Here is a 27,776-nt window from a genome sequence, read left to right as displayed (position 1 = left end):
GCTATTTGTCTGTCCTGGCGAATAGTTGCTAGCTCATGAATTTCTCAAACTAAATCAGTGACCCCGTACAAAATCTGTCTGCATAGTGAAAGTTGAGATTGCCATGAGGCCAGACCGTTGGCAAGAGTGCAGAACAGACTGGCACCCAGGCTACATTGATTTACGTCTCTTCACACCTCTTCTCACTCTCTTTCTCTCACCTTTTTTATCCCTCTCTTCTTTCTTTCTTTCTTTCTTTCTTTCTCTCTTTCTTTCTTTCTTTCTTTCTTTCACTCTCTGTCTCTGTCTCTCTCTCTCTCTCTCTCTCTCTCACCATGCTCTCTCTCTGTCTCTCTGTCTCTCTGTCTCTCTGTCTCTCTGTCTCTCTGTCTCTCTGTCTCTCTGTCTATCTGTCTCTCTCTCTCTCTCTCTCTCTCTCTCTCTCTCTCTCTCTCTCACCATGCTCTCTCTCTGTCTCTCTGTCTATCTGTCTCTCTGTCTATCTGTCTCTCTGTCTCTGTCTCTCTGTCTATCTGTCTCTCTGTCTCTCTGTCTCTCTGTCTCTCTCTCTCTCTCTCTCTCTCTCTCTCTCTCTCACCATGCTCTCTCTCTGTCTATCTGTCTCTTTCTCTCTCTCTCCCTCAATTCAATTCAAGGGCTTTATTGGCATGGGAAACATGTGTTAACATTGCCAAAGCAAGTGAGGTAGATAATATATAAAGTGAAATAAACAATAAATTTAACAGTAAACATTACACATACTGAAGTTTCAAAACAATAAAGACATTACAAATGTCATATTATATATATACAGTGTTTTAACAATGTACAAATGGTTAAAGGACACAAGATAAAATAAATAAGCATAAATATGGGTTGTATTTACAATGGTGTTTGTTCTTCACTGGTGTGATGGCACACTGTGGAATTTCACCCAGTAGATATGGGAGTTTATCAAAATTGGATTTGTTTTCGAATTCTTTGTGGATCTGTGTAATCTGAGGGAAATATGTCTCTATAATATGGTCATACATTGGGCAAGAGGTTAGGAAGTGCAGCTCAGTTTCCACCTCATTTTGTGGGCAGTGAGCACATAGCCTGTCTTCTCTTGAGAGCCATGTCTGCCTACGGCGGCCTTTCTCAATGGCAAGGCTATGCTCACTGAGTCTGTACATAGTCAAAGCTTTCCTTAATTTTGGGTCGGTCACAGTGGTCAGATATTCTGCCGCTGTGTACTCTCTGTGTAGGGCCAAATAGCATTCTAGCTTGCTCTGTTTTTTTGTTAATTCTTTCCAATGTGTCAAGTAATTAGCTTTTTGTTTTCTCATTATTTGGTTGGGTCTAATTGTGTTGCTGTTCTGGGTCTCTGTGGGGTGTGTTTGTGTTTGTGAATCGAGGCCCAGGACCAGCTTGCTTAGGGGACTCTTCTCCAGGTTAATTTCTCTGCAGGTGATGGCTTTGTCATGGAAGGTTTGGGAATCGCTTCCTTTTAGGTGGTTGTAGAATTTAACGTCTCTTTTCTGGATTTTGATAATTAGCGGGTATCGGCCTAATTCTGCTCCACATGCATTATTTGGTGTTCTACGTTGTACAAAGAGGATATTTTTTTGCAGAATTCTGCATGCAGTCTCTCAATTTGGTGTTTGTCCCATTTTGTGAATTCATGGTTGGTGAGCGGACCCCAGACTACACAACCATGAAGGGCAATGGGTTCTATACCTGATTCAAGTATTTTTAACCAGATCCTAATTGGTATGTCGAATGTTATGTTCCTTTTGATGGCATAGAATGCCCTTCTTGCCTTGTCTCTCAGATCGTTCACAGTTTTGTGGAAGTTACCTGTGGCACTGATGTTTAGCCCAAGGTATGTATAGTTTTTTGTTTGCTCTAGGGCAAGGGTGTCTAGATTGAATTTGTATTTGTGGTCCTGGTGACTGGACCTTTTTTGAACACTATTATTTTAGTATAGTCCCTGAGATATGCAACTTTCAGGGAAGTCAGGAACCAATACAAACAGTCAGTTAGGAAAGCAAAGGCTAGCTTTTTCAAACAGGAATTTTCATCCTGTAGCTCTAACTCCAAAAAGATTTGGGACACTGTAACGCCCATGGAGAATAAGAGCACCTCCTCCCAGCTGCCCACTGCACTGAGGCTAGGAAACACTGTCACCACCGATAAATCCACGATAATCGAGAATTTCAACAAGCATTTCTCTACGGCTGGCCATGCTTTCCTCCTGGCTACCCCAACCCCGGCCAACAGCTCTGCACCCCCCACAGCTACTTGCCCAAGCCTCCCCAGCTTCTCCTTCACCCAAATCCAGATAGCAGATGTTCTGAAAAAGCTGCAAAACCTGGACCCGTACAAATCAGCTGGGCTAGACAATCTGGACCAACATTCTCTCTTTCTAAAATGATCTGCCGCCATTGTTGCAACCCCTATTACTAGTCTGTTCAATGTCTCTTTCATATCATCTGAGATTCCTAAAGATTGGAAAGCTGCCGTGGCCATCCCCCTCTTCAAAGGGGGAGACACTCTAGACCCAAACTGTTATAGACCTATATCCATCCTGCCCTGCCTTTCTAAAGTCTTCGAAAGCCAGGTTAACAAACAGGTCACTGACCATTTTGAAACCCACCGTACCTTCTCCACTATGCAATCCGGTTTCTGAGCTGAGACGGGTACACCTCAGCCACGCTCAAGGTACTAAATGATATCATAACCGCCATCGATAAAAGACAATACTGTGCAGCCGTATTCATCGACCTGGCCAAGGCTTTCGACTCAGTCAATCACCGTATTCTTATCGGCAGACTACACAGCCTTGGTTTCTCAAATTACTGCCTTGCCTGGTTCACCAACTACTTCTCAGATAGGGTTCAGTGTGTCAAATCGGAGGGCCTGTTGTCCAGACCTCTGGCAGTCTCTATTGGGGTGCCACAGGGTTCAATTCTCAGGCTGACTCTTTTCTCTGTATATATTAATGATGTCGCTCTTGCTATGGGTGATTCCCTGATCCACCTCTACGCAGACAACACCATTCTGTATACATCTGGCCCTTCTTTGGACACTGTGTTAACAAACCTCCAAACGAGCTTCAATGCCATAAAACACTCCTTCCATGGCCTCCAACTGCTCTTAAATGCAAGTAAAACTAAATGGATGCTTTTCAACCGATTGCTGCCCACACCCGCCCGCCCGACTAGCATCACTAGTCTGGAAGGTTCTGACTACAAATACCTAGGTGTCTGGCTAGACTGTAAACTCTCCTTCCAGACTCATATTAAACATCTCCAATCCAAAGTAAAATCTAGAATCAGCTTCCTATTTCACAACAAAGCCTCCTTCACTCACGCTGCCAAACATACCCTCGTAAATCTGACTATCCTACTGATCCTCGACTTCGGCGATGTCATTTACAAAATTGCCTCCAACACTCTACTCAGCAAACTGGATGCAGTCTATCACAGTGCCATCCATTTTGTCACCAAAGCCCCAAATACTACCCACCACTGCGACCTGTACGCTCTCGTTGGCTGGCCCTCGCTACATATTTGTTGCCAGACCCACTGGCTCCAGGTCATCTATAAGTCTCTGCTAGGTAAAGCACCACCTTATCTCAGCTCACTGGTCACGATAACAACACCCACCCGTAGCACGCGCTCCAGCAGGTATATCTCACTGGTCATCCCCAAAGCCAACACCCACTTTGGCCACCTTTCCTTCCAGTTCTCTGCTGCCAATGACTGGAACGAATTGCAAAAATCGCTGAAGTTGGAGACTTATATCTCCCTCACTAAATTTAAGCATCAGCTTACCGATCGCAACAGTTGTACATAGCCCATCCGTGAATAGCCCACCCAACTACCTACCCCATCCCCATATTGTTTACTTTTTGCTCTTTTGCACACGAGTATTTCTACTTGCACATCATCATCTGCACATCTATCACTCCAGTGTTAATTTGCTAAACTGTAATTACTTTTCTACTATGGCCTATTTATTACCTTACCTCATTACTCCATTTGCACACAGTGCATATAGATTTTTCTATTGTGTTATTGACTGCACTTTTGTTTATCCCATGTGTAACTCGTGTTGTTTTTTGTCGCACTGCTTTGCTTTATCTTGGGCAGGTCGCGTTGTAAATGAGAACTTGTTCTCAACTGGCCTACCTGGTGAAATAAAAAAATAAAAATATTTTGGTCTTACTGAGATTTACTGTCAGGGCCCAGGTCTGGCATAATCTGTGCAGAAAGTGCTGCTGTGTAGGCCCTCCTTGGTTGGTGACAGAAGCACCAGATCTTCAGCAAACAGTAGACATTTGACTTCAGATTCTGGTAGGGTGAGGCTGGGTGCTGCAGACTTTTCTAGTGCCCTTGCCAAATTTCTTGATATATATATATATATATATATATATATATATATGTATATATATATATATATGTATATGTATGTTTGTTTGTTTGTCAATCAGGGTGTCAATCAGGGTGTGCAGGGTGAATACATGGTCTGTCGTACGATAATTGAGTAAAACGCCCATTTGACATTTGCTCAGTACATTGTTTTCATTGAGGAAATGTACGAGTCTGCTGTTAATGATAATGCAGAGGATTTTCCCAAGGTTGCTGTTGACGCATATCCCTCTGTAGTTATTTGGGTCAAATCTGTCTCCACTTTTGTGGAATGGGGTGATCAGTCCTTGGTTCCAAATATTGGGGAAGATGCCAGAGCTAAGGATGATGTTAAAGAGTTTTAGTATAGCCAATTGGAATTTGTTGTCTGTATATTTGATAATTTCATTGAGGATACCATCAACACCACATGCCTTTTTGGGTTGGAGGGTTTTTATTTTGTCCTGTAGTTCATTCAAGGTAATTGGAGAATTCAGTGCGTTCTGGTAGTCTTTAATAGTTGATTCTAAGATTTTGTATTTGATTATGTATATGTTTTTGCTGTTTGGTCTTTGTTATAGAGTCAAAAGGATTGAAGAAGTGGTTTACCCATACATCTCAATTTTGGGTGGATGATTCTTCGTGTTGTTGTTTGTTTAGTGTTTTCCAATTTTCCCAGAAGTGGTTAAAATCTATGGATTCTTCAATTACATTGAGCCGATTTCTGACATGCTGTTCTTTTTCCCGTAGTGTATTTCTGAATTGTTTTAGTGATTCACCACAGTGAAGGTGTAGTCTCAGGTTTTCTGGGTCTCTATGTTTTTGGTTGGACAGGTTTCTCAATTTCTTTGTTAGATTTTTGCATTCTTCATCAAAACATTTGTCATTGTTGTTCATTTTCTTCGGTTTTCTATTTGAGATTTTTAGATTTAATAGGGTTGCTGAGAGGTCAAATATAGTGTTGAGATGTTCTACTGCCAAGTTTTGTCCAGGAAGTTGTCTAAAAGGGATTGAATTTGTTGTTGCCTAATATGTTTTTGGTAGGTTTCCAAACTACATTCCTTCCATCTATAGCATTTCTTAATATTACTCAGTTCCTTCGGCTTTGATGCCTCATGATTGAGTATTGCTCTGTTTAAGTAGACTGTGACTTTGCTGTGGTCTGATAGGGGTGTCAGTGGGCTGACTGTGAACGCTCTGAGAGACTCTGGGTTGAGGTCAGTGATAAAGTAGTCTACAGTACTAGTGCCAAGAGATGAGCTATAGTTGTACCTACCATAGGAGTCCCCTTGAAGCCTACCATTCACTATGTGCATACCTAGCGTGCGACAGAGCTGCAGGAGTTGTGACCCGTTTTTGTTGGTTATGTTGTCATAGTTGGGCCTAGGGGGGCATATGGGGGAGGGATTGCGGTCACCTCCAGGCAGGTGTTTGTCCCCCTGTGTGCTGAGGGTGTCAGGTTCTTGTCCGGTTCTGGCATTTAGGTCACCACGGACTAGTCCCTGAGTCTGGAAATGATTGATTTCCCCCTCCAGGATGGAGAAGCTGTCTTCATTAAAGTATGGGGATTTTAGTGGGGGGATATAGGTAGCACACAGGAGGAAATGTTTCTAAGCTCATTTCCTTTTGAATTTCTAGCCAAATGTAAAATGTTCCGGAGGTCTGGGAGAGTGTCTCGCTGGTCTGGGCGGGGTGTCTATTGATCAGTTGCTCCTGTGTGAAGTGTTGGGGCTGCGTTTGAGAGCGATGTCCTTTAGAGCCCGGGTGAAGGCGGGCACTGCTGCCTTGTATAAGTGGACCTGGTCATAGAGGCTGTTCAAGTCCAGGGTGGAGTGGTGGGCCAGGAAAACATTTGGTTTTGAGGCACAGTCACGGGACATGCTTGCATTTACCCGCTGTATTGTAGCAGGGAAGTCTTTATGTGGTAGCAGGGTGGAGATAACCACTTGTGCATTGGGGAAAGTAGAAGAAGCTTTTTCAATCACTCCCGTCAGTGCTGTGGCCACCCTTTCCTGCTTTGTTCTCAGGTCGTTTGTGCCTGTGTGTATTACTATGTGGCTAGGTGAACCTAGTTGGTCCTCAGACAGAATGTCTAGGGCATGCTGGGTGTTTGGACACCAGAGTTTAGACACACTGTGTTTGGGAAAAAGTTTTTTTTCTTTCTCTCACCCCCCTTTCTCTCTTTCTCATCTTCTCCCTTTCTTCCTCCCTCTCCACACCCCCAACTCTCTCCTTTGCCTCCTACCCCTCTACAGCAGACACTCCTGCCCAGAGGGTGCAGTTCCTTCTGGGGACAGAGGATGGTGATGAGGAGCACATACCTCATGCCCTCTTCACTGAGCTGGATGAGATCTGCCTGAGAGAGGGCGAGGATGCAGAGTGGAAGGAGACCGCCAGGTAACCAATCGCACCACCCGCTCCAGCTCCACAGCCAATCAGGTGTCTGTTTTTCTGCTTGTGCATCTCTGTGTGTCTGCGTGTGTGTGTGTGTAGGTGGCTGAAGTTTGAGGAGGACGTGGAGGATGGAGGCGAGCGTTGGAGCAAGCCCTACGTGGCCACCCTGTCTCTTCATAGCCTGTTTGAGCTGAGGAGCTGCATCCTCAACGGCACCGTGCTGCTGGACATGAGGGCCAACTCACTGGAGGAGATTGCCGGTACGTAGAGTGGTGCTGGAGTGGAGGGTGGCCAGAAGTTTGCTGGTTCAAATCCGAGGGTCGACGGGGAAAGTCTGGCGGGAGTGAGTCTGCAACTGGAGAGTTACCGGAGTTAGAATGTCAGGTGCTAATTACTGCCGTTTTGCCCTTGAGCAAGGCACGCAAACCCCTAACCAATCTATATGTGTGTTCTCTCAGATATGGTCCTGGACCAGCATGAGGTGTCGGCCGGGGTGGGGGAGGACGTGAGGAGGAGGATCCGTGAGGCGCTCCTGAAGCAGCACCACCACCAGAACCACAAGAAGCTGGCCAACCGCATCCCCATCGTACGCTCCTTCGCCGATATTGGCAAAAAGCATTCCGAGCCCCACTCCATGGACAAGAACGGTGAGCTCACCAATCCACCAACCAACCAACCATCCACACACCAATCACAGTTTTGTGGCTTTTCTGATTGTTGTGCTGTATTGTGTCTCTATGTGACTTGATGTGTTGTTTGATTAATATCTCAACTACTGTCTACATTCTCTCCTTTTGTTTGTGTGTGTGTCTATGTGTGTGTGTGTCTAGGTTGTTTGCATGTGTATATATATATATATATATATATATATATATATATATATATATATATATATATATGTATATGTGTATATATATATATATATATATATATATATATATATATATATATATATATATATATATATATATATATGTGTATATATATATATATATATATATATATATATGTGTATATATATATATATATATATATATATATATATATATATATATATATATATATATATATATATATATATATATATATATGAACAACCTAGACACACACACACATAGACAAAAGGAGAGAATGTAGAGAATGTTTGGAGGAAAAAGGGGGAGGCTTGCAAGCCGAAGAACACCATCCCAACTGTGAAGCACGGGGGTGGCAGCATCATGTTGTGGGGGTGCTTTGCTGCAGGAGGGACTGTGGTACTTCAAAAAATAGATGTCATCATGAGGCAGGAAAATTATGTGGATATATTGAAGCAACATCTCAAGACATCAGTCAGGAAGTTAAAACTGGGTCACAAATGGGTCTTCCAAATGAACAATGACCCCCAAGCATACTTCCAGAGTTGTAGCAAAATGGCTTAATTTTAAGGACAACAAAGTCAAGGTATTGGAGCCATCACAAAGCCCTGACCTCAATCCTATAGAAAATTTGTGGACAGAACTGAAAAAGCGTGTGTGAGCAAGGAGGCCTACAAACCTGACTCCGTTACACCAGCTCTGTCGGGAGGAATGGGCCAAAATTCACCCAACTTGAAGCTTGTGGAAGGCTACCCGAAACGTTTTACCCAAGTTAAACAATTTAAAGGCAATGCTAGCAAATAGTAATTGAGTGTACGTAAACTTCTGACCCACTGGGAATGTGAAATACAAGCTGAAATAAATTATTCTCTCTACTATTATTCTGACATTTCACATTCTTAAAATAAAGTGGTGATCCTAACTGACCTAAGACAGGGAATTTTTACTAGGATTAAATGTCAGGAATTGTGAAGAACTGAGTTTAAATTTATTTGGATAAGTTGTATGTAAACTTCCGACTTCAACTGTGTGAATATATATACAGTATATCACAAAAGTGAGTATACCCCTCACATTTTTGTAAATATTGGAGAATATCTTTTCATTTGACAACACTGAGGAAATTACACTTTGCTACAATGTAAAGTAGTGAGTGTACAGCTTGTTTCACAGTGTAAATTTGCTGTCCCCTCAGAATAACTCAACACACAGCCATTAATGCCTAAACCGCTAGCAACAAAAGTGAGTACACCCCTAAGTGAAAATGTCCAAATTGGGCCCAATTAGCCATTTTCCCTCCCCGGTGTCATGTGACTCGTTAGTGTTACAAGGTCTCAGGTGTGAATGGGGAGCAGGTGTGTTAAATTTGGTGTCATCGCTCTCACACTCCCTCATACTGACTAGTCATTGGAAGTTGAACATGGCACCTTATGGCAAAGAACTCTCTGAGGATCTGAAAAAATAATTGTTGCTCTATATAAAGATGGCCTGGGCTATAAGAAGATTGCCACGACCCTGAAACTGAGCTGCAGCACGGTGGCCAAGACCATATAGCGGTTTAACTGGACAGGTTCCATTCAGAACAGGCCTCGCCATGGTCGACCAAAGAAGTTGAGTGCACGTGCTCAGCGTCATATCCAGAGGTTGTCTTTGGGAAATAGACGTATGAGTGCTACCAGCATTGCTGCAGAGTTTGAAGGGGTGGGGGGTCAGCCTGTCAATGCTCAGACCATACGCCGTACACTGCATCAAGTTGGTCTGCATGGCTGTCGTCCAAGAAGGAAGCCTCTTCTAAAGATGATGCACAAGAAAGCCCGCAAACAGTTTGCTGAAGACAAGCAGACTAAGGACATGGATTACTGGAACCATGTCCTGTGGTCTGATGAGACCAAGATAAACTTATTTGGTTCAGATGGTGTCAAGCGTGTGTGGCGGCAACCAGGTGAGGAGTACAAAGACAAGTGTGTCTTGCCTACAGTCAAGCATGGTGGTGGGAGTGTCATGGTCTGGGGCTGCATGAGTGCTGCCGGCACTGGGGAGCTACAGTTCATTGAGGGAACCATGAATGCCAACATGTACTGTGACATACTGAAGCAGAGCATGATCCCCTCCTTTCGGAGACTGGGCCGCAGGGCAGTATTCCAACGACCCCAAACGCACCTCCAAGACGACCACTGTCTTGCTAAAGAAGCTGAGGATAAAGGTAATGGACTGGCCAAGCATGGCTCCAGACCTAAACCCTATTGAGCATTTGTGGGGCATCCTCAAACGGAAGGTGGAGGAGTGCAAGGTTTCTAACATCCACCAGCTCTGTGATGTCGTCCGTGAGTGGAAGAGGACTCCAGTGGCAACCTGTGAAGCTCTGATGAACTCCATGCCCAAGAGGGTTAAGGCAGTGCGGGAAAATGATGGTGGCCACACAAAATATTGACACTTTGGGCCCAATTTGGACATTTTCACTTTGGGGTGTACTCACTTTGTTGCCAGCGGTTTAGACATTAATGGCTGTGTGTTGAGTTATTTTGAGGGGACAGCAAATTTACACTGTTATACAAGCTGTACACTCACTACTTTACATTGTAGCAAAGTTTCAGTTCTTCAGTGTTGTCCCATGAAAAGATATACTCAAATATTTACAAAAATGTGAGGGGTGTACTCACTTTTGTGATATACTGTATGTATATATACAGTGCTTTTGCGAAAGTATTCGGCCCCCTTGAACTTTGCGACCTTTTGCCACATTTCAAGCTTCAAACATAAAGATATAAAACTGTATTTTTTTGTGAAGAATCAACAACAAGTGGGACACAATCATGAAGTGGAACGACATTTATTGGATATTTCTAACTTTTTTAACAAATCAAAAACTGAGAAATTGGGCGTGCAAAATTATTCAGCCCCTTTACTTTCAGTGCAGCAAACTCTCTCCAGAAGTTCAGTGAGGATCTCTGAATGATCCAATGTTGACCTAAATGACTAATGATGATAAATACAATCCACCTGTGTGTAATCAAGTCTCCGTATAAATGCACCTGCACTGTGATAGTCTCAGAGGTCCGTCAAAAGCGCAGAGAGCATCATGAAGAACAAGGAACACACCAGGCAGGTCCGATATACTGTTGTGAAGAAGTTTAAAGCCGGATTTGGATACAAAAAGATTTCCCAAGCTTTAAACATCCCAAGGAGCACTGTGCAAGCGATAATATTGAAATGGAAGGAGTATCAGACCACTGCAAATCTACCAAGACCTGGCCGTCCCTCTAAACGTTCAGCTCATACAAGGAGAAGACTGATCAGAGATGCAGCCAAGAGGCCCATGATCACTCTGGATGAACTGCAGAGATCTACAGCTGAGGTGGGAGACTCTGTCCATAGGACAACAATCAGTCGTATATTGGACAAATCTGGCCTTTATGGAAGAGTGGCAAGAAGAAAGCCATTTCTTAAAGATATCCATAAAAAGTGCCGTTTAAAGTTTGCCACAAGCCACCTGGGAGACACACCAAACATGTGGAAGAAGGTGCTCTGGTCAGATGAAACCAAAATTGAACTTTTTGGCAACAATGCAAAACGTTATGTTTGGCGTAAAAGCAACACAGCTCCTCACCCTGAACACACCATCCCCACTGTCAAACATGGTGGTGGCAGCATCATGGTTTGGGCCTGCTTTTCTTCAGCAGGGACAGGGAAGATGGTTAAAATTGATGGGAAGATGGATGGAGCCAAATACAGGACCATTCTGGAAGAAAACCTGATGGAGTCTGCAAAAGACCTGAGACTGGGACGGAGATTTGTCTTCCAACAAGACAATGATCCAAAACATAAAGCAAAATCTACAATGGACTGGTTCAAAAATAAACATATCCAGGTGTTAGAATGGCCAAGTCAAAGTCCAGACCTGAATCCAATCGAGAATCTGTGGAAAGAACTGAAAACTGCTGTTCACAAATGCTCTCCATCCAACCTCACTGAGCTCGAGCTGTTTTGCAAGGAGGAATGGGAAAACATTTCAGTCTCTCGATGTGCAAAACTGATAGAGACATACCCCAAGCGACTTACAGCTGTAATCGCAGCAAAAGGTGGCGCTACAAAGTATTAACTTAAGGGGGCTGAATAATTTTGCACGCCCAATTTTTCAGTTTTTGATTTGTTAAAAAAGTTTGAAATATCCAATAAATGTCGGTCCACTTCATGATTGTGTCCCACTTGTTGTTGATTCTTCACAAAAAAAAAAACAGTTTTATATCTTTATGTTTGAAGCCTGAAATGTGGCAAAAGGTTGCAAAGTTCAAGGGGGCCGAATACTTTCGCAAGGCACTGTACACGTCTGCTTGTGTCTGTGTGCATGTGTGTGTGTTCGTTTACATATCCAGTCGACAGGCCCCCCCCCCCCCCCCTTTTTTGCACCTTTAAGACGAAGGCACCCCCCAAGACTGACACAAACACACGCAGACAAGCCTTCAGACAGGCCTTCTCCTGCAGGCCATGGCCTCTGTGTGTGTGCTGCCCTCCATGTGTGTCCACCTCCACCATCACCCCTTCCCCATCTGTAAGCCCCACCCCGTCAAAGCACTCCTGCCGTGGCTGCCTCCCCTCAGATCCAGACAGCCAATCCCTGCCTTGCAGAGCTAAGCGGAGCTCCATTCGCTTTGGCTTCCACGAGGCTGTTGGCCAGGGTTACTGCCCTATCCCAATAATGGACTCCGATGAGGAGATCTATACAGGCAACTAGCCAGGACCCCTATAGTCTAGTCTGAGACTAACACTGGGCCGTTCTCAAATGGAACTAATTTAGATGTTGCAAACACAGAAACCAGTCATAACCACTTCATTACCTCCAGTGCGCCATAGATAATCTCCCTGTGTTTTCTCTAATCTGTTGGGCAGTACCAAACCTTCAAAGTAAAATAGTACTACTTGCAAATTCAACTTAGGAAGTGCAACGTTTTGATCACAAAGACAATCGTCAAGGCCTCATTCCTTCTTTAATCTAGGTAGGATTAATGAATTGATGAATTTCATCTAGATTATAGTGTTACACTAAAAGTCTTAATCTGAATATAGTGCAGTATGTTGTCCAGTGAGAGTGACTAACAGTCTGGCTCTCTCCCGTCCTGATGTCTCCCAGGTCAGACTGTCTCTCCCCAGTCCCAGCCAGCCACCACAGAGGGCAAGGAACATGTCAGCCGGGAGAACAGCCATGTGGACTTCAGCAAGGTCTAGCCTGGTCGCACCATTATTTGTATGTTCTATGGTTGTCGTCATACTAAGGTTGGCTACCAGGCTACCAGGTTACCCAAAAGTTTCTACTAAGCACAATTCAACTTTTTTATCGACATGCAGTACATTAGCAAGTAGCTACATTACTGTGACTATGTTAACCACCAGTTAGTATGTTTTAGACCAGTGCATTTTCTATGTTGTGTGACCCACTCAAAGCGTTTAGCCCTTTCTCTGTAGCTCAATGAATAATAAACCCACGGATTCTAGTCACAACCCAGTATCTAGCCAGACATCTGTAGCCTATTTATGACAGATTTCTCAGTGGGCCTATCCATGATCCCTTGGCCCTCATTTCAGTCGACCCTATTTAGCATATTTTCCTATCTCCTATTAGCTAAATAGGATTAATGTCTGTAGATTGACCTCCACTTCATGAAGAAGATTCCACCCGGTGCAGAGGCATCCAATGTCCTGGTGGGGGAGCTAGAGTTCTTGGAGCAGCCCGTAGTGGCCTTTGTCCGTCTGTGTCCCGCCGTGCTGCTCAACGGCCTGGCTGAGGTCCCCATCACCACCAGGTCAGACACGCACACTTTCATTTTATTATAATATTGTTGATGATTACGGTTAATACTATTAATTGTATGTGTTTGTAACTGAAGTGGGATAGGTGTTTTTGCATTGGGTAAGTTCCTGAGTGGATGCACTCTATTTAAGGTTAAAAAAAACATGGTTAAAACCTTCTTCTCTGTTCTCCCTCAGGTTCCTGTTCATTCTGCTGGGGCCTCTGGGAAAAGGACCACAGTACCATGAGATTGGCCGATCCATCGCAACTCTGATGACAGACGAGGTATGTAGCCACGTTGCAGTAGTCCTGTGTGTGCTTTTCCCTGCGTGGCCTTTGGTTATGTTAGCCAAGTTTATGACACATACAGGTTAACCCCAGTCCCTCTCTGCCAACCTCCCAGGTGTTCCATGACGTGGCGTATAAAGCCAAGGACAGGAACGACCTGGTGGCCGGCATCGATGAGTTCCTGGACCAGGTGACTGTGTTGCCACCTGGGGAGTGGGACCCCTCCATCAGGATAGAGCCGCCCAAAAATGTGCCCTCTCAGGTGAGCCTCTTCCTGGTGGTGTCTATGCCATCACCCCTAACCAGAGACTTGTTTTGATATGCATATATAGTTGACTCTGACCCTATGCCATCATCTCTTAGTTTGCTTCCGACTGCATCACTGGCTAAACCCAATCGGAATTTTACTCGGATTTAACTGCTGGTGTACCCCAAGGACATGCTCTAAATCCCTTCTGAATCAATTTGTTTTGTTTTTCTATCATCAGCTGTTTTTGGTACGTGCCAGACTGCTAGTCCTTAAAAAAGCAGTCCCGTGTTGTTGGAAGGAATGTTTTTCCTGACAGGCTATTTTAGGACAATCCCTACTAGCGGAGATGCACTGAAACTAAATGATATAGCTATTTTTGGCAAATAAATATTTATTTTCCATCTGACCTCTGACCTCTATTCTTTACCACACAGGAAAAGCGCAAGGTCCCTCCTCTACCCAACGGAGATCTGGGAGAAGCAGAGGAACCTGGTGGCCATGGAGGCCCAGAGCTACAGCGCACAGGAAGGTAGGTTTGAGTGTATGTGTGTGGTGGTTGTGAGTTGAAGGGAAGTGGTGTGTGTGTTTGGGCTGAGATTAGGCTGGCCAGCACTGTGAGTGTGATCTACACCACTGTGGACCATCTAAGGTCCTCTTTGTCTTTCAGTCCCCTGTTTATCTCCTCTCCGGCTCTCCCTGTCCCCAGCAGTACATCTAGCCATCCTTTAAAAAACACATCCTTATGGGTCTCTCTCGTTCCTCGAGCTCTGTGTTCACAAAAAGAGCTGTGATTGATTCAGTGTGATATATGCATTTGGAATCATCCATGTGTACTTTCCTACATAAGACCAGCGTCACTTCTTAAAATGTGCCTCGACAACACTGGGGAAAACACTCTAGCTATTTTGGTAACACTTTATTGTACAATTTGATGTCCACATATAATGCACCAACTGTGTGTACGTTAACTAAGGGCCGATTTGAATCTTTTATTAAGCTATTTTTAGTTTGTCATGTAATTATGTACACTTATAATACGAGCACTAAGTGTGCAGTAACTAAGTGCTGACCTGAATCTGTTTTATAGGCGATAATTAGTTCAATAGTTAATAGCCTACAGCATTCGCTCATAAGCATTTTGATCCTGTAAATAAAGTGTTACCTAATCTCTTAAAATGCCTAATAAATACTTGACAATGCAAAATAATGTAAATGAATTCATGAATTATTAGTATCTTATTAGCAGTAGCTTATAAGTACTAATGGACACTCACAATACAGTGTTACAACTTTATTAACAATACGTTATTGTAGGTGTCATGTGTTTTGGGTATCTACAGTAGTGTAGTAGAGTGTATCTAGAGCGAGGAGGAAGCTGCAGTAGTGTGATACAGTATATTTAGAGTGAGGCAGTAGGCTATGTGCAGCTGTAGTAAGTGGATACTGTATGTCGTGGGTTTTGAAGTGATGTAGTTGTAAGGGATGCTCCCTGCTACAGTAGGTCTCTGAGGAACTCATCCTGACGTGTAAAGTAGATTGGCCTGCAGCCCAGTTCTGCTATGAGCCATGATCTCCCGGAGGGCCACAGCGTAGCATCCATCCCCGCACGGTTGAAATACCACTCAAAGTCACCCCCCCCCCCCCCCCCCGTTACCCCGGCAACCGCCTCTGGCTAGGTCGCCATGTGCTTCCTCTACCATCAGAATGTTGCCTCTCTCCTCCTAGTGTGTGGCCTGTGGGGGGAAGAAAAAACACATTTAAAAACACACTATGGTGCATACTTTTTACTTGAAACTGAAAAATGAAAGGGAACACATTTGACTACTTTTACTTCATATGGTAATTGATGTTGGTTCACTAAGGTGGTGTGTGTGTGTGTGCTCGTGTACATGCGCTAATGTGTGTGTGATTTCCAGGTTCTTTGGAGGGTTCTTCATGGACATCAAGCGCAAGGCGCCCCACTACCTGTCTGACTACACGGACGCTTTGAGCCTGCAGTGTCTGGCCTCCTTCCTTTTCCTCTACTGTGCCTGCATGTCTCCTGTCATCACCTTCGGCGGACTGCTGGGGGAAGCCACCGAGGGACGCATAGTAAGACACACCACTCATACCACATGACACGCGTTGGCTTTGCTGCGTTAACAACATGTTGTCACGAACGGCAGGAGAACAGTCTGGCTTTCTGAAGGCCTTACTTCATGTGTTCGTCGGGATTTCTGATGGAGTTCTGCACAACAATAAAGCACTTTTATATTCACACGTTAGGTAAGCAACGATGGTGTCCCGATGAAGCAGAACTAAACGAATAGCTAGGTTTTGGTTGCCGTATCCCCTAGAAGATAACCATCTTCAACAAATAAAGACTGCACAGACAGTGTAGTTATTATGAAAGCGCTATGTAACTTGTCGTCCATTAACCCATTACTGTCACTTCCCCTTTTGGCCAGAGTGCAATTGAGTCCCTGTTCGGAGCCTCCATGACGGGGATAGCCTACTCCCTGTTCGCTGGGCAGCCTCTCACCATCCTAGGCAGCACAGGCCCTGTTCTAGTGTTTGAGAAGATTCTCTTCAAATTCTGCAAGTGAGTTTGCCCCACTTCAGATACGTTGTCACGTTGTCTTAGGTGCTCTCATCACTGTGACATGGCTACAGTACATTGGTCCTGGCATTCAGGAAGACTTTAAGTATATAGGTTTTTCTAAGGCTGTCTGTGTGTGTCCGTGTGTGTGTCGCTCGTGTGAAAATCGGTGACAACCTCGGCCCAAGAAGAAATGTCATTTTGGTCTAATAGTTAATACGTTGGTCTTCCGAGTGGGAGATGGGGGTTCGCATCCCACCAGTTACACGTGTATGTGTGTCCACAGGGACTATAACCATGGCTACAGTTGAAGTCGGAGGTTGACTTACACTTAGGTTGGAGTCATTAAAACTCGTTTTTCAACCACTCCACAAATTTCTTGAAAACAAACTATAGTTTTGGCAAGTCGGTTAGGACATCTACTTTGTGCATGACACAACTCATTTTAAGAACAATTGTTTACAGACAGATTATTTCACTTATAATTCACTGTATCACAATTCCAGTGGGTCAGAAGTTTACATACACTAAGTTGACTGTGCCTTTAAACATCTTGGAAAATTCCAGAAAATTATGTCATGGCTTTAGAAGCTTCTGATAGGCTAATTGACATAATTTGAGTCACTTGGAGGTGTACCTGTGGAGGTATTTCAAGGCCTACCTTCAAACTCAGTGCCTCTTTGCTTGACATCATGGGAAAATCAAAAGAAATCAGCCAAGACCTCAGAAAAACAATTGTAAACCTCCACAAGTCTGGTTCATCCTTGGGAGCAATTTCCAAACGCCTGAAAGTACCACGTTCATCTGTACAAACAATAGTATGCAAGTATAAACACCCTGGGGCCACGCAGCCATCATACCGCTCAGGAAGGAGACGCGTTCTGTCTCCTAGACATGCACGTTCTTTGGTGCGAAAAGTGCAAATCAATCCCAGAACAACAGCAAAGGACCTTGTGAAGATGCTGGAGGAAACAGGCACAAAAGTATCTATATCCACAGTAAAACGAGTCCTATATCGACCTAACCTGAAACGCCGCTCAGCAAGGAAGAAGCCACTGCTCCAAAACCGCCATAAAAAAAGCCAGACTACGGTTTGCAACTGCACATGGGTACAAATGTCATACTTTTTGTAGAAATGTCCTCTGGTCTGATGAAACGAAAATGGAACTGTTTGGCCATAATGACCATTGTTATGTTTGGAGGAAAAAGGGGGAGGCTTGCAAGCCGAAGAACACTATCCCAACTGTGAAGCACGGGGGTGGCAGCATCATGTTGTGGGGGTGCTCTGCTGCAGGAGCGACTGGTACACTTCACAAAATAGATGGCTTCATGAGGAAGGAAAATTATGTGGATATATTGAAGCAAAATCTCAAGACATAAATCAGGAAGTTAAAGCTTGGTCGCAAATGGGTCTTCCAAATGGACAATGACCCCAAGCATACTTCCAAAGTTGTGGCAAAATGGCTTAAGGACAACAAAGTCAAGGTATTGGAGGGACCATCAGAAAGCCCTGTTCTAAGTCCTATAGAATTTTTTTGGACAGAACTGAAAAAGCGTGTGTGAGCAAGGAGGCCTAGACTCCTGACTCAGTTACACCAGCTCTGTCAGGAGGAATGGGCCAAAATTCACCCAACTTATTGTGGGAAGCTTGTGGAAGGCTACCTAAAACATTTGACCCAAGTTAAATTATTTAAAGGCAATGCTATCAAATACTCAAATAGGTAATGATCTTAACTGACCTAACACAGGGAATTTTACTCTGATTCAATGTCAGGAATTGTGAAAAACTGAGTTTAAATCTATTTGGCTTAAGTGTATGTAAACTTCTGACTTCAACTGTATACTGTATATGCGAACAGATCTGTGACCAGGCTAATTGGAAATGTATTGTCAGATAATGTTAAGTACAATGTCTGTGGTACTGTACCACTGACATATTGACGCCTCCACTATAAATATATTTAATGTTAGTGACTCCATTTCCACTATGCAAAGATTTGGACAGAATCAAAGTGCGTGCATGAGTGACTGGCTCATGCTGAATCATGTCTCTCTGAAACAAGTCATTCATGCACGCTCGCACTTAGCATCGCAGTCACTTATTGTGTGTGTGCGTATGCATGTGTGTGTGTGTGTGTCTGTGTATGTGTGCTCGTGTAAAAATCGGTGACAACCTCGGCCCAAGAAGGAATGTCCTTTTGGTCAAATGGTTAAGACGTTGCCCTCCTGAGTGGGAGATGGGGGTTCGCATCCCACCAGTTACACGTGTGTGTGTGTGTGTGTGTGTGTGTTTTTTTGTCCACAGGGACTATGACCTGTCCTACCTCTCCCTGAGGGCCTGTATCGGCCTGTGGACGGCGTTCCTCTGCCTGGTCCTGGTGGCTACAGACGCTAGCTCCCTGGTCTGTTACATCACCCGCTTCACAGAGGAGGCCTTCGCCTCTCTCATCTGCATCATCTTCATCTACGAGGCCCTGGAGAAACTCATCCACCTGGGGGAACACTACCCCATCAACATGAACAACAACCTGCAGAAACTCACCCAGTACTCGTAAGTCATGGAAATAGTATTAGTTAGTGGAACTAATACTCGTAAGTGGATCAAATAGTCATAAGTGGAACTGTTATTCCTCTAACTACCAGTACTTTTAAGTGCAACTAGTAAACTAAACTGTAGTACTCATTTGGGGAAGTAGTACTCCTTTAACTGCCAACAAATTAAACTAGTAATCTTAACCTGTAGTATACTCTTAGAAAAAAAGGTGCTATCTAGAACCTAAAAGGGTTCTTCGGGTGTCCCCATTGGAGAACCCTTTGAAGAACCCTTTTTTGTTCCAGGTTGAACCATGTTGTTTCCAGGTAGAACTATTTTGGGTTCCATGTATAACCCTTCCCACAGAGTGCTTTGATGATGTAGCTAGCTAACACTAAAACTATGTGTACAGGACTCTGGTATACTGTCTGTGTTCTGGTCTGTTTTGAAACCCTTTTTTCTAAGAGTGTACTCATTAATGGAACCAGTACTCCACTAACTACCGCTACTCTTCAGTGGAACTAGTAGTGATAGAAGGAAATTTGACCTCTTTGTTTAAGTAGCATTCTTAAGTGTAAGTAGTACTCCACTTACAATACTGCAGGTGGAAAACAGTTTTTTGGGGCCACAACACAGACAGTATACCAGAGTGCTGTACACATAGTTTTAGTGTTAGCTAGCTACATCATCAAAGCACAGATGGGCAACATGGGCAGTTTATCCAGTTTTTCGGTAATGCTCCAAGATTATTGCAGTATGCTGAATAATCCCATGTGTAAACCCAGGGACGTACATGAATACATTATGTAATCGTTCCAAGTCGATGTAATGTACGGTCAAGTTAATGTTTTCCATACATTGGTGAAGTCATCGAGATGAATCCTTATGGGTCATTCCATGACATTTCGTCAAGCCATGTCAGGTTGCTCTGAAATTGCTTCTGTAGTTAGAAACAGATAAGATTAGGATTCCTGAAACATTATTTTGTTGAAATATAATTTGATCTCTGAGAAATTAAATTGATGTCACACAAATTGTCTGTTTTAATTTATAGGATTCATATAATCTTAAACAAATATAGGAACTAACATCCGATTTGGACCATAATTCTTCATAACAATGAGTAAGACTTGAGGAATCCAATGAAAGCCACCCACTGAACCCCTACATCTCACACCAAACCCACCCCAACAACCAGTATACAGTATCAGTTCTCTATGTCTGGCACGTAGTACGGAGCTGCTGCTTGGAGTATTGCTTCTTCGTCCTTTGTAATGTATTCCCTGTGAATCTGGTGATGTTTTCCCCCCCGTTCAGAGAAATTAGCCATTGAAGTCACTTCTATTCTGTATCATAAATTAGTGTGAAGGGACCAAATGTTGTCCACTAGATGCCGCTGTTCCTGCTACTGACACCACACCCTTTTATCCATTTTACTGGTCTCTTGTGTTTATTAAATGGATCACAACATTTTCTTTGCTACTTTAGGTAGACAACCAATTGCTTTTGCTCATATAAATCATAAAAATTAAAATGGCCAATTTGGGTGCAATCCTTTAATTTCTCAGAAATCGAATTATATTTCAACAAAATAATATTTCAGGAACACTAATCTTATCCGTTTCTAACTACAGAAAGGATTTCAGAACAATCCAAATCCTCTTTCTTGTGCTTTTTTGAGGTGGAACAACTCAAATAGTAGAGGACACAGATGTGTTGACATGTTTAGACTAAGGCTGGAACATGACGAGTGTGTGTGTGTGTTTACTTGTGCACGTGTGTGTGTACTTGTGCATGTGTGTGTCTGCGGGCTTTGTGTGTGTGTGTGTGTGTACCTATGCATATGTGTGTTGTGCTCTGGCAGGTGTGCGTGTGTGGAGCCAAAGGATCCCAGCAACTCCACTCTGAGGTACTGGGAGGACAGGAACATCACTGCATCAGAGGTCAACTGGACCAGCATGGAGGTCAAGGTAAAGAGGGGTTTGAAGCCTAAAAGCCCTGATCTTGGGTTCAGGGGGATGAAGCCATGCTCTGTAAGGACTACCTCCTTCTGTAGCGGAGCACCAGCCGCACTGTGCAATCATCACATGAACTTCTAGAGGTCAGTAGTATTATAGTGCAGGGTCAGGCACTACGGGGTACTATTGACCAATAACCACCCCCTGAAGTAAAATTGAGACATGATTGTTGTCTCTACCTTCTTGCCCTTTGTGCTGTTGTTTGTGCCCATTAATGTTTGTACCATGCTGTGTTGCTACCATGTTGTCGTCGTGTTGTGTTGCTACCATGTTGTGTTGCCATGTGTTGCTGCCATGCTATGTTGTTGACCTAGGTCTCTATGCAGTGTTGTGGTGTTTCTCTTGTCGGGATGTGTGTTTTGTCCTATATCTTTATTAAATGTTTTATTTTTAATCCCAGCCCCCGTCTCCGCAGGAGGCCTTTCGCCTTTCGGTAGGCCGTCATTGTACATAAGAATTTGTTCTTAACTGACTTGCCTAGTTAAATAAAGGTAACATAAATAAAACAATGTAACTAACACTCCTTACTCGATTACTTCTAAAATATCGCTCATCAGCAAATTGCGACAAATATTATATTGTATAAATATAGTGTGTTTTTCATGGTGAAATAGCCACCCCCTGGAGAGGGCTGTGAGGCTATAGGGATAGACATTGTCTCTTGGTGGTACAATGTGTTTCCCCAGAGGGAACAGAACAGTGTGACAGGATTAAAGACATGCAGGCAGGAATTCAACAGGATTTAACCACGCACAGTCACCATAGAGTGTTCTTTTAGTATTCACTGTGACTCTGTCACACTTCTGAAGGCTCAGTGTGTCAATCTCACTCCCACGTATGCACACACACACACACACACAGATGCATGCACATAATGTATGCACACCTGCATGAAGCCAGTCACGCATATGCACACATACACACACACATGCACGCACGAACACACACACTCACACTATGTGACTGCAATCCAAAGTGCATGCATGCATGTATGAATGACTGGGTTCACACAGACATGGTTCAGCATTGGCCAGTCACTCATGCCCTTTGATTCTGTCCAAATCAGTGCATAGAGGACATGAAATATATTTATAGTGGAGCCTATGAAATGTCAGTGGTAGTGTACCACAGATTACATGTACAGACATTTGACCTAACATTGAGTGTGCCAATTTTCAAATAGCCTGGTTCCAGATCTGTTAAGTGTGTGAAGCCTATGGTTGTGGCAACCATACAGTAAGAGTTGGCTATCTGCAAACAGATCTGGGACCAGGCTAACTTCGACTGGGTCTTATTATCTTTCCTATCTAGGTAACTCATGCCTTACAGTGGCTGTGTCCAAATACCCATACTTGCTTTCTAAATAGTAGGCTTTTTGGGTATGCCAAAAAATAAAGTTTTATTGTATGTGAAATGTAACAACAAAAAAAAATGTGTATGCTTTAAATGCCAGGATGTCATACTCTGTTCGGTGCACAGAATTTGCTGCAACACTATTGAGGAAGAGAATCGTCTTTTCACACCCACGTGTGTTTGACAACAGCTGATAATCAGAATAGGCGCTCTTCAAACAAACAATTCAAACATAAACAAATAGTGGGGAACAAGTGTGATTGTGCATTAGATGACGCCTTCTCAGTATGGATGAGTAGTATGTTGATATTTGTTGCCTACTGAATAGCCTAGATTTTTACTAAACAGCACGTTCTAAATCGTATGTAGTACTGTTAGTACACAGTAGGTAGCTTTAGTATGTAGTAGGCAAGATGGCCAGTCTATCCTGTTTAACTTCATAGGAAATATATGGGGTATGGGGTTCCACTCAGGTCTCTCTCTGTATCTTCCTGTTGTAGGAGTGCTATGTGTTCCGGGGGGAGTTTGAGGGCAGTGCCTGTGGCCCCCACGGACCCTACATTCCTGACGTCCTCTTCTGGTCCGTGGTCCTCTTCTTCTCCACTGTCTTCATGTCCGCTTTCCTCAAGGAGTTCAAGACCAGCCGCTACTTCCCCACCAAGGCACGTCCATCTACACCTCAGGCTTCCTGAGTGCAAGGAATGTGGACCGGTAGCCACATGTGCAGGGATTTCAATGATATTTGATTGATTGATGCTTGTCCCTTAATCGCTCAGACTTTGGTGGATGTATCAGTGTTCAACCGCCTACAGGTGCCTCATTGTATGAAAAAATATGATCATCTACCCATTCTGTTTCAATCATATGGCAATGAGTGCTGTTGTGTGCTGCAGGAGTAAGAATGGATTTTCCGGTATACTGATGCCCCCTTGTGGCATCTGAGATCCTACACTTATTGCACTTTATTATTAGGATGAATTGCCTTTATTTAACCAGGTAAGTCATTGAGAACACATTGTCTTTTACAACAACGACCTGAACAAGATGGATGTGAGACACCGTGCCGCCAAGCAGACAAGTGAAGACGGTGCAGACCCTTCACTTGTATTCAAATGACACTGAGCACTCGGAGATTCGCCATAAGCTCAGTTCCTAGATTGACTGTGAGTTCCTCTTGCTCTTCAGGTGAGGGCCCAGATCAGTGACTTTGCTGTTTTCATCACCATCCTCACCATGGTCTTAGTGGACTACGCCCTAGGAATCCCCTCACCCAAACTGCAGGTCCCCGACAAGTTCAAGGTGAGTACACACACACACACACACGTGCGCACACACACACGGATCATGATCATGTTCACTCCCTCCCACAGCCAACCAGAGACGACCGTGGTTGGATCGTGAACCCAATAGGACGCAACCCGTGGTGGACCACCATAATCGCGGTCCTCCCTGCGCTGCTCTGCACCATCCTTATCTTCATGGACCAACAGATCACGGCTGTTATCATCAACAGGAAGGAGCACAAACTGAAGGTGATGGCTGCCAATTCAAGCCATTCTACTGTCAGCTTTTAGTGCTATATGATGGTAAAAATAAATGATCACAGCTAAAGTGTGAAATTGAAAATGTAACAGATTATTACAATATAATTAACAGTCAAAGCCCTAAAAGCTGATTTCTATTTTTGGGTTTTGACCAAACATGTTTTGGGGAATGTTTAATTTCTGTCCCATTTTGCTATGGCTGCCATGGTAAACTAAAGCTTTGCATACTGTTCCTCATTTCTCCATAACTAAAGATCTGAACAGTATATCTCCTTATTGTTCATGTATTGTAGACTATGTATACTGCCTGCATCTCTGCTGTGTGGATGCCATAACCCCATATCTCTGGTTCCCATCAACAGAAGGGCTGTGGCTACCACCTGGACCTGTTTGTGGTGGGGGTGATGCTAGGGGTGTGTTCTGTGATGGGCCTGCCCTGGTTCGTGGCGGCCACCGTGCTCTCCATCTCCCACGTCAACAGCCTGAAGCTGGAGTCAGAGTGCTCGGCCCCCGGGGAACAGCCCAAGTTCCTGGGGATCAGAGAGCAGCGCTTCACCGGCCTCATGATCTTCCTACTCATGGGCTGCTCCGTCTTCATGACCTCTGTCCTCAAGGTGAGGGAGGTCCGAGGTCAAGACCTCAGATCTACACGAGATCAATTACAACACACACTAACACTTTAGCAGTCACGCACACAAGTGCATGGGCATGGTCCCACGCATACATAACTGTTGAAGACTAAATGGAGCGCTGCCTGTCTCTTTCCAGTTTATCCCCATGCCTGTACTGTATGGAGTGTTCTTGTACATGGGAGCGTCCTCACTGAGAGGTATCCAGTTCTTTGACCGTCTCAAGCTGTTTGGCATGCCGGCCAAGCACCAGCCAGACTTCATCTACCTGAGACACGTCCCCCTGAGGAAGGTCCACCTCTTCACCATCATCCAGCTCAGCTGCCTGGTCCTGCTGTGGGTCATCAAGACCTCAAATTATGCCATTGTCTTCCCCATGATGGTAACGTGTGTGTAGGGTGGGCGTGTTGCTGGGGGGGGGGGGGTCTGTGTGCGTGCATGCATGAGAAAGAGATGTCATGTCTGTAAGTTAGCATTTATTAAACTTTTATATTTAATTCGGTATTCACCTTCAGCTTTACGTACAGTAGGTACAGCACGTGTCGATGTCATTCACAACACTTATTTGACGGGAGGAGAATGTGAGGAGAATTGCTTCTCTTCTCTAGGTGTTGGCTCTGGTGTTCATCCGTAAGCTTCTGGACTTCATGTTCACCAAGAAGGAGCTGAGCTGGCTGGACGACCTGATGCCTGAGTGGAAGAAGAAGAAACTAGAGGAAGGAGAAGAAGAGGTATACAGTACTTGGTGCTCTTAAACATCTTGAAGACATACAGATATGTTGGCACATTATGACTCTATCAGTCATCTGGGCTTGTGGTGCAATAGTGTGTGATTTTAACAGTCACTTTTTTAATTTCTTTCTCTCCAGGAGGAGCCCAGTATTATAGTGGAGGAGGAGGAGGGGATAGTCAATTTGCCACTGGAAGGAAATTACAAGTAAGTCCAACTAACAAAACATCCAGAGACTGTGGGCACTAAAAGGTTAGTTTAAAAAAAAACCTGGTACAGGTTTTGGTGACTAACTGTAGAGGGCCATGTTGCGCATGAGTTTTGTCAATTGTTCTGCCAATACCATGGCACAACCACACCTTTTTTTAGTGGCAGCAACAGAAACCACGATTACAGCTAATTCAAGATCGGGGCCTGTAATCATCAGCACATTTCAGAGGATGTCTTGACCATGAGAACATGCAGCGACTGACAGAGCACCCTTGGTTTTTTGTGTCCTGTAGGAGCGATCCCGCGACGGTGAACATTTCCGACGAGATGTCCAAAGGCTCCTTCGGGAACGTGTGGAACAGTATTAGTCCCAGTGACAGCGCCAAGAAGGACCCAAGCTCCAAAAGGTTTGGAATGTCCACCAATCAATATAAACGTTTCACCAAAAATGCCATTTAAACTATTTATTGGACCTGTATATTAGCCGTAAGCCATTTACCTGTCCAATCAACTACTTTCCTGTTTTCCAATTGTTCATGGTGTGAATACTGTAAAACATATTTCATGTGGATATTAATGTACACATCAAAAGATGGATTTTGTCCCGCCCTTCGCAGTAGAGATATAGATGGTCATTAACTTCTATCCTTTCTCATTCCATTCCCATCATAAGCTCCCCTTCCTAACCTCTCAGAAGCTCATTATCCCGAAGGCAAGTGGCTCCCAATCCTCAGTGGCATGGTGTTACGTATCTTGTATGATGTGGAGGTGACAATATGAACGTGATGGTCTTTTGTCGTGCACGCGTGCCCGTAGTTTGAGTGTGGGACTTCAGTCTTAAGTACCCTGGAGCGACCTGTTATCTCTTGACCCATAAAGATCCAAAGTTAAAAAAAACACCAACACAAACCTGGCACTCAGTTGTAAACAAATGTCCCACGGTGTCTCTGTTTGTTTTGAATGTTTCATGCTCACTGGTTTGGGGAATGTGAATGCATGCGAATGGTGGAGGCACGCACTGCACGCGCACGCACACACACGCAGCATGCTCTGGTGTGGTTTGCCTCTGGACAACTGCATGTTTAGGGTGGTTATGCATCGTGGTAATATCACCCCAAGTCAATGGATTGCGTGACACTTCTGCCATGCAGGGCTCCAATACATAAAGTGTCTCCTCTAATGCTGTTTGTGACACGTAGCCTTTTGTTTTCCAGCGGTTGCGAGAGAGGACATAAGAGGAAGGACTCAAAGTTGGACAGGGAGACGAGTTTGTGATCCATACCGGCTTCGTCACCGCTCTGCGGAAAATAACTCATCTGACGTGCCACACTCGACCACCTCTGAACTGTGCTGCACCATGCGTTCTCGTCATGTAAGACTGTGTGTGTGTGTGTGTGTGTGTGCAACTCATGTAAATCTTTTAGAAACAGTGTTACCCTATGGAGGAACCAACAAACATTAACTGTGATTATTTTCTATGTATGTCAATGTATGGTGATACCAGCAACAGAGGAAGCAAGGAATTCATATTATTATGTGTATCTACCCGTGGGCCAATTTATTACATATGTAGGATCTTAATTTGAGAAAGTTTTGTACAGTAGGAAAATAATCCTGAAGTAACATGAAATGTGTGGATTATAATTAATGGACATTTTTGTAAGGGCTGAACATATTTTCATAAGGTAAAATCAAGTCTGAAATTTTTTGGTGAAAATTACAAAACTTCAGAAGCCTTTTTAAACCGTAAATACACTACATGTTTTACAAGTATTTCTGCAACAGGGTGATCAAATTAAGATCCTACATCTGTGTCAACCAAATGGTTTTTAAAGAAACTTTACTTTTTAACGGAATCGTTTGTATTTTGTATGTTTTTTTTCTATTTTTTCAACATAGTAATCCTTTAAAAAAAAAATCTATTACAATATACAATGAAAATCTTGTTCATGGAATAAGCAATGTGTGTTTTGTTTTGTAATTTGACATCACTATCGGGTCTGTGCACTTAACGATACGAAAACAGTATACTGTATATGTATCAAATTAAAGTGTTAAATGTACAATTTTTTTTGTTGAAAGCTCATTTGTAAAATTTTCGCTGACATTTTCCTGAAGATTTGTTGATAGTATTTTTCTCCATTACAGTGTGGAGGCAGGTCAGTGTTATATTTCAGGCATTGGGGACCATTACATTCCAGTTAGCATAGCAGCATAGCCCTGCCATTCTATACCTA

General features: G+C 43.7%; 1 protein-coding gene across 4 annotated transcripts in view; it reads left to right on the top strand.

Moving 5' to 3' along the window:
* The window catches only part of LOC139373172 (sodium-driven chloride bicarbonate exchanger-like), a 46,915-nt gene extending 19,510 nt beyond the window's left edge, over positions 1-27,405 (top strand). Inside the window, exons 5-25 of one of the 4 annotated variants that reach the window (XM_071113335.1) lie at positions 6,632-6,770; positions 6,867-7,027; positions 7,226-7,414; positions 12,750-12,838; positions 13,262-13,419; positions 13,604-13,691; positions 13,810-13,956; positions 14,379-14,473; positions 15,861-16,035; positions 16,392-16,525; positions 18,828-19,073; positions 20,920-21,025; positions 22,927-23,088; positions 23,612-23,725; positions 23,797-23,958; positions 24,333-24,584; positions 24,739-24,981; positions 25,208-25,330; positions 25,469-25,536; positions 25,833-25,946; positions 26,754-27,405. In XM_071113335.1, the coding sequence (XP_070969436.1) occupies positions 6,632-6,770; positions 6,867-7,027; positions 7,226-7,414; positions 12,750-12,838; positions 13,262-13,419; positions 13,604-13,691; positions 13,810-13,956; positions 14,379-14,473; positions 15,861-16,035; positions 16,392-16,525; positions 18,828-19,073; positions 20,920-21,025; positions 22,927-23,088; positions 23,612-23,725; positions 23,797-23,958; positions 24,333-24,584; positions 24,739-24,981; positions 25,208-25,330; positions 25,469-25,536; positions 25,833-25,946; positions 26,754-26,814 (3,026 nt within the window). In that variant the 3' untranslated portion in view covers positions 26,815-27,405. Of the gene's footprint in view, positions 1-6,628; positions 6,771-6,866; positions 7,028-7,225; positions 7,415-12,749; positions 12,839-13,261; positions 13,420-13,603; positions 13,692-13,809; positions 13,957-14,378; positions 14,474-15,860; positions 16,036-16,391; positions 16,526-18,827; positions 19,074-20,919; positions 21,026-22,926; positions 23,089-23,611; positions 23,726-23,796; positions 23,959-24,332; positions 24,585-24,738; positions 24,982-25,207; positions 25,331-25,468; positions 25,537-25,832; positions 25,947-26,212; positions 26,252-26,753 lie in introns of those variants that run through there. The other 3 variants (XM_071113334.1, XM_071113336.1, XM_071113337.1) reach the window with 3 other exon arrangements.
* Positions 27,406-27,776: the final 371 nt, after the last annotated feature.

This window comes from Oncorhynchus clarkii, chromosome 18 (assembly GCF_045791955.1).
Source record: "Oncorhynchus clarkii lewisi isolate Uvic-CL-2024 chromosome 18, UVic_Ocla_1.0, whole genome shotgun sequence".
In the NCBI taxonomy this organism is placed as follows: Eukaryota; Metazoa; Chordata; class Actinopteri; order Salmoniformes; family Salmonidae; genus Oncorhynchus; species Oncorhynchus clarkii.
The sequence above is the reverse complement of the archived record's forward strand: the minus strand, read 5'-3'. Positions and strand labels throughout refer to the sequence as shown.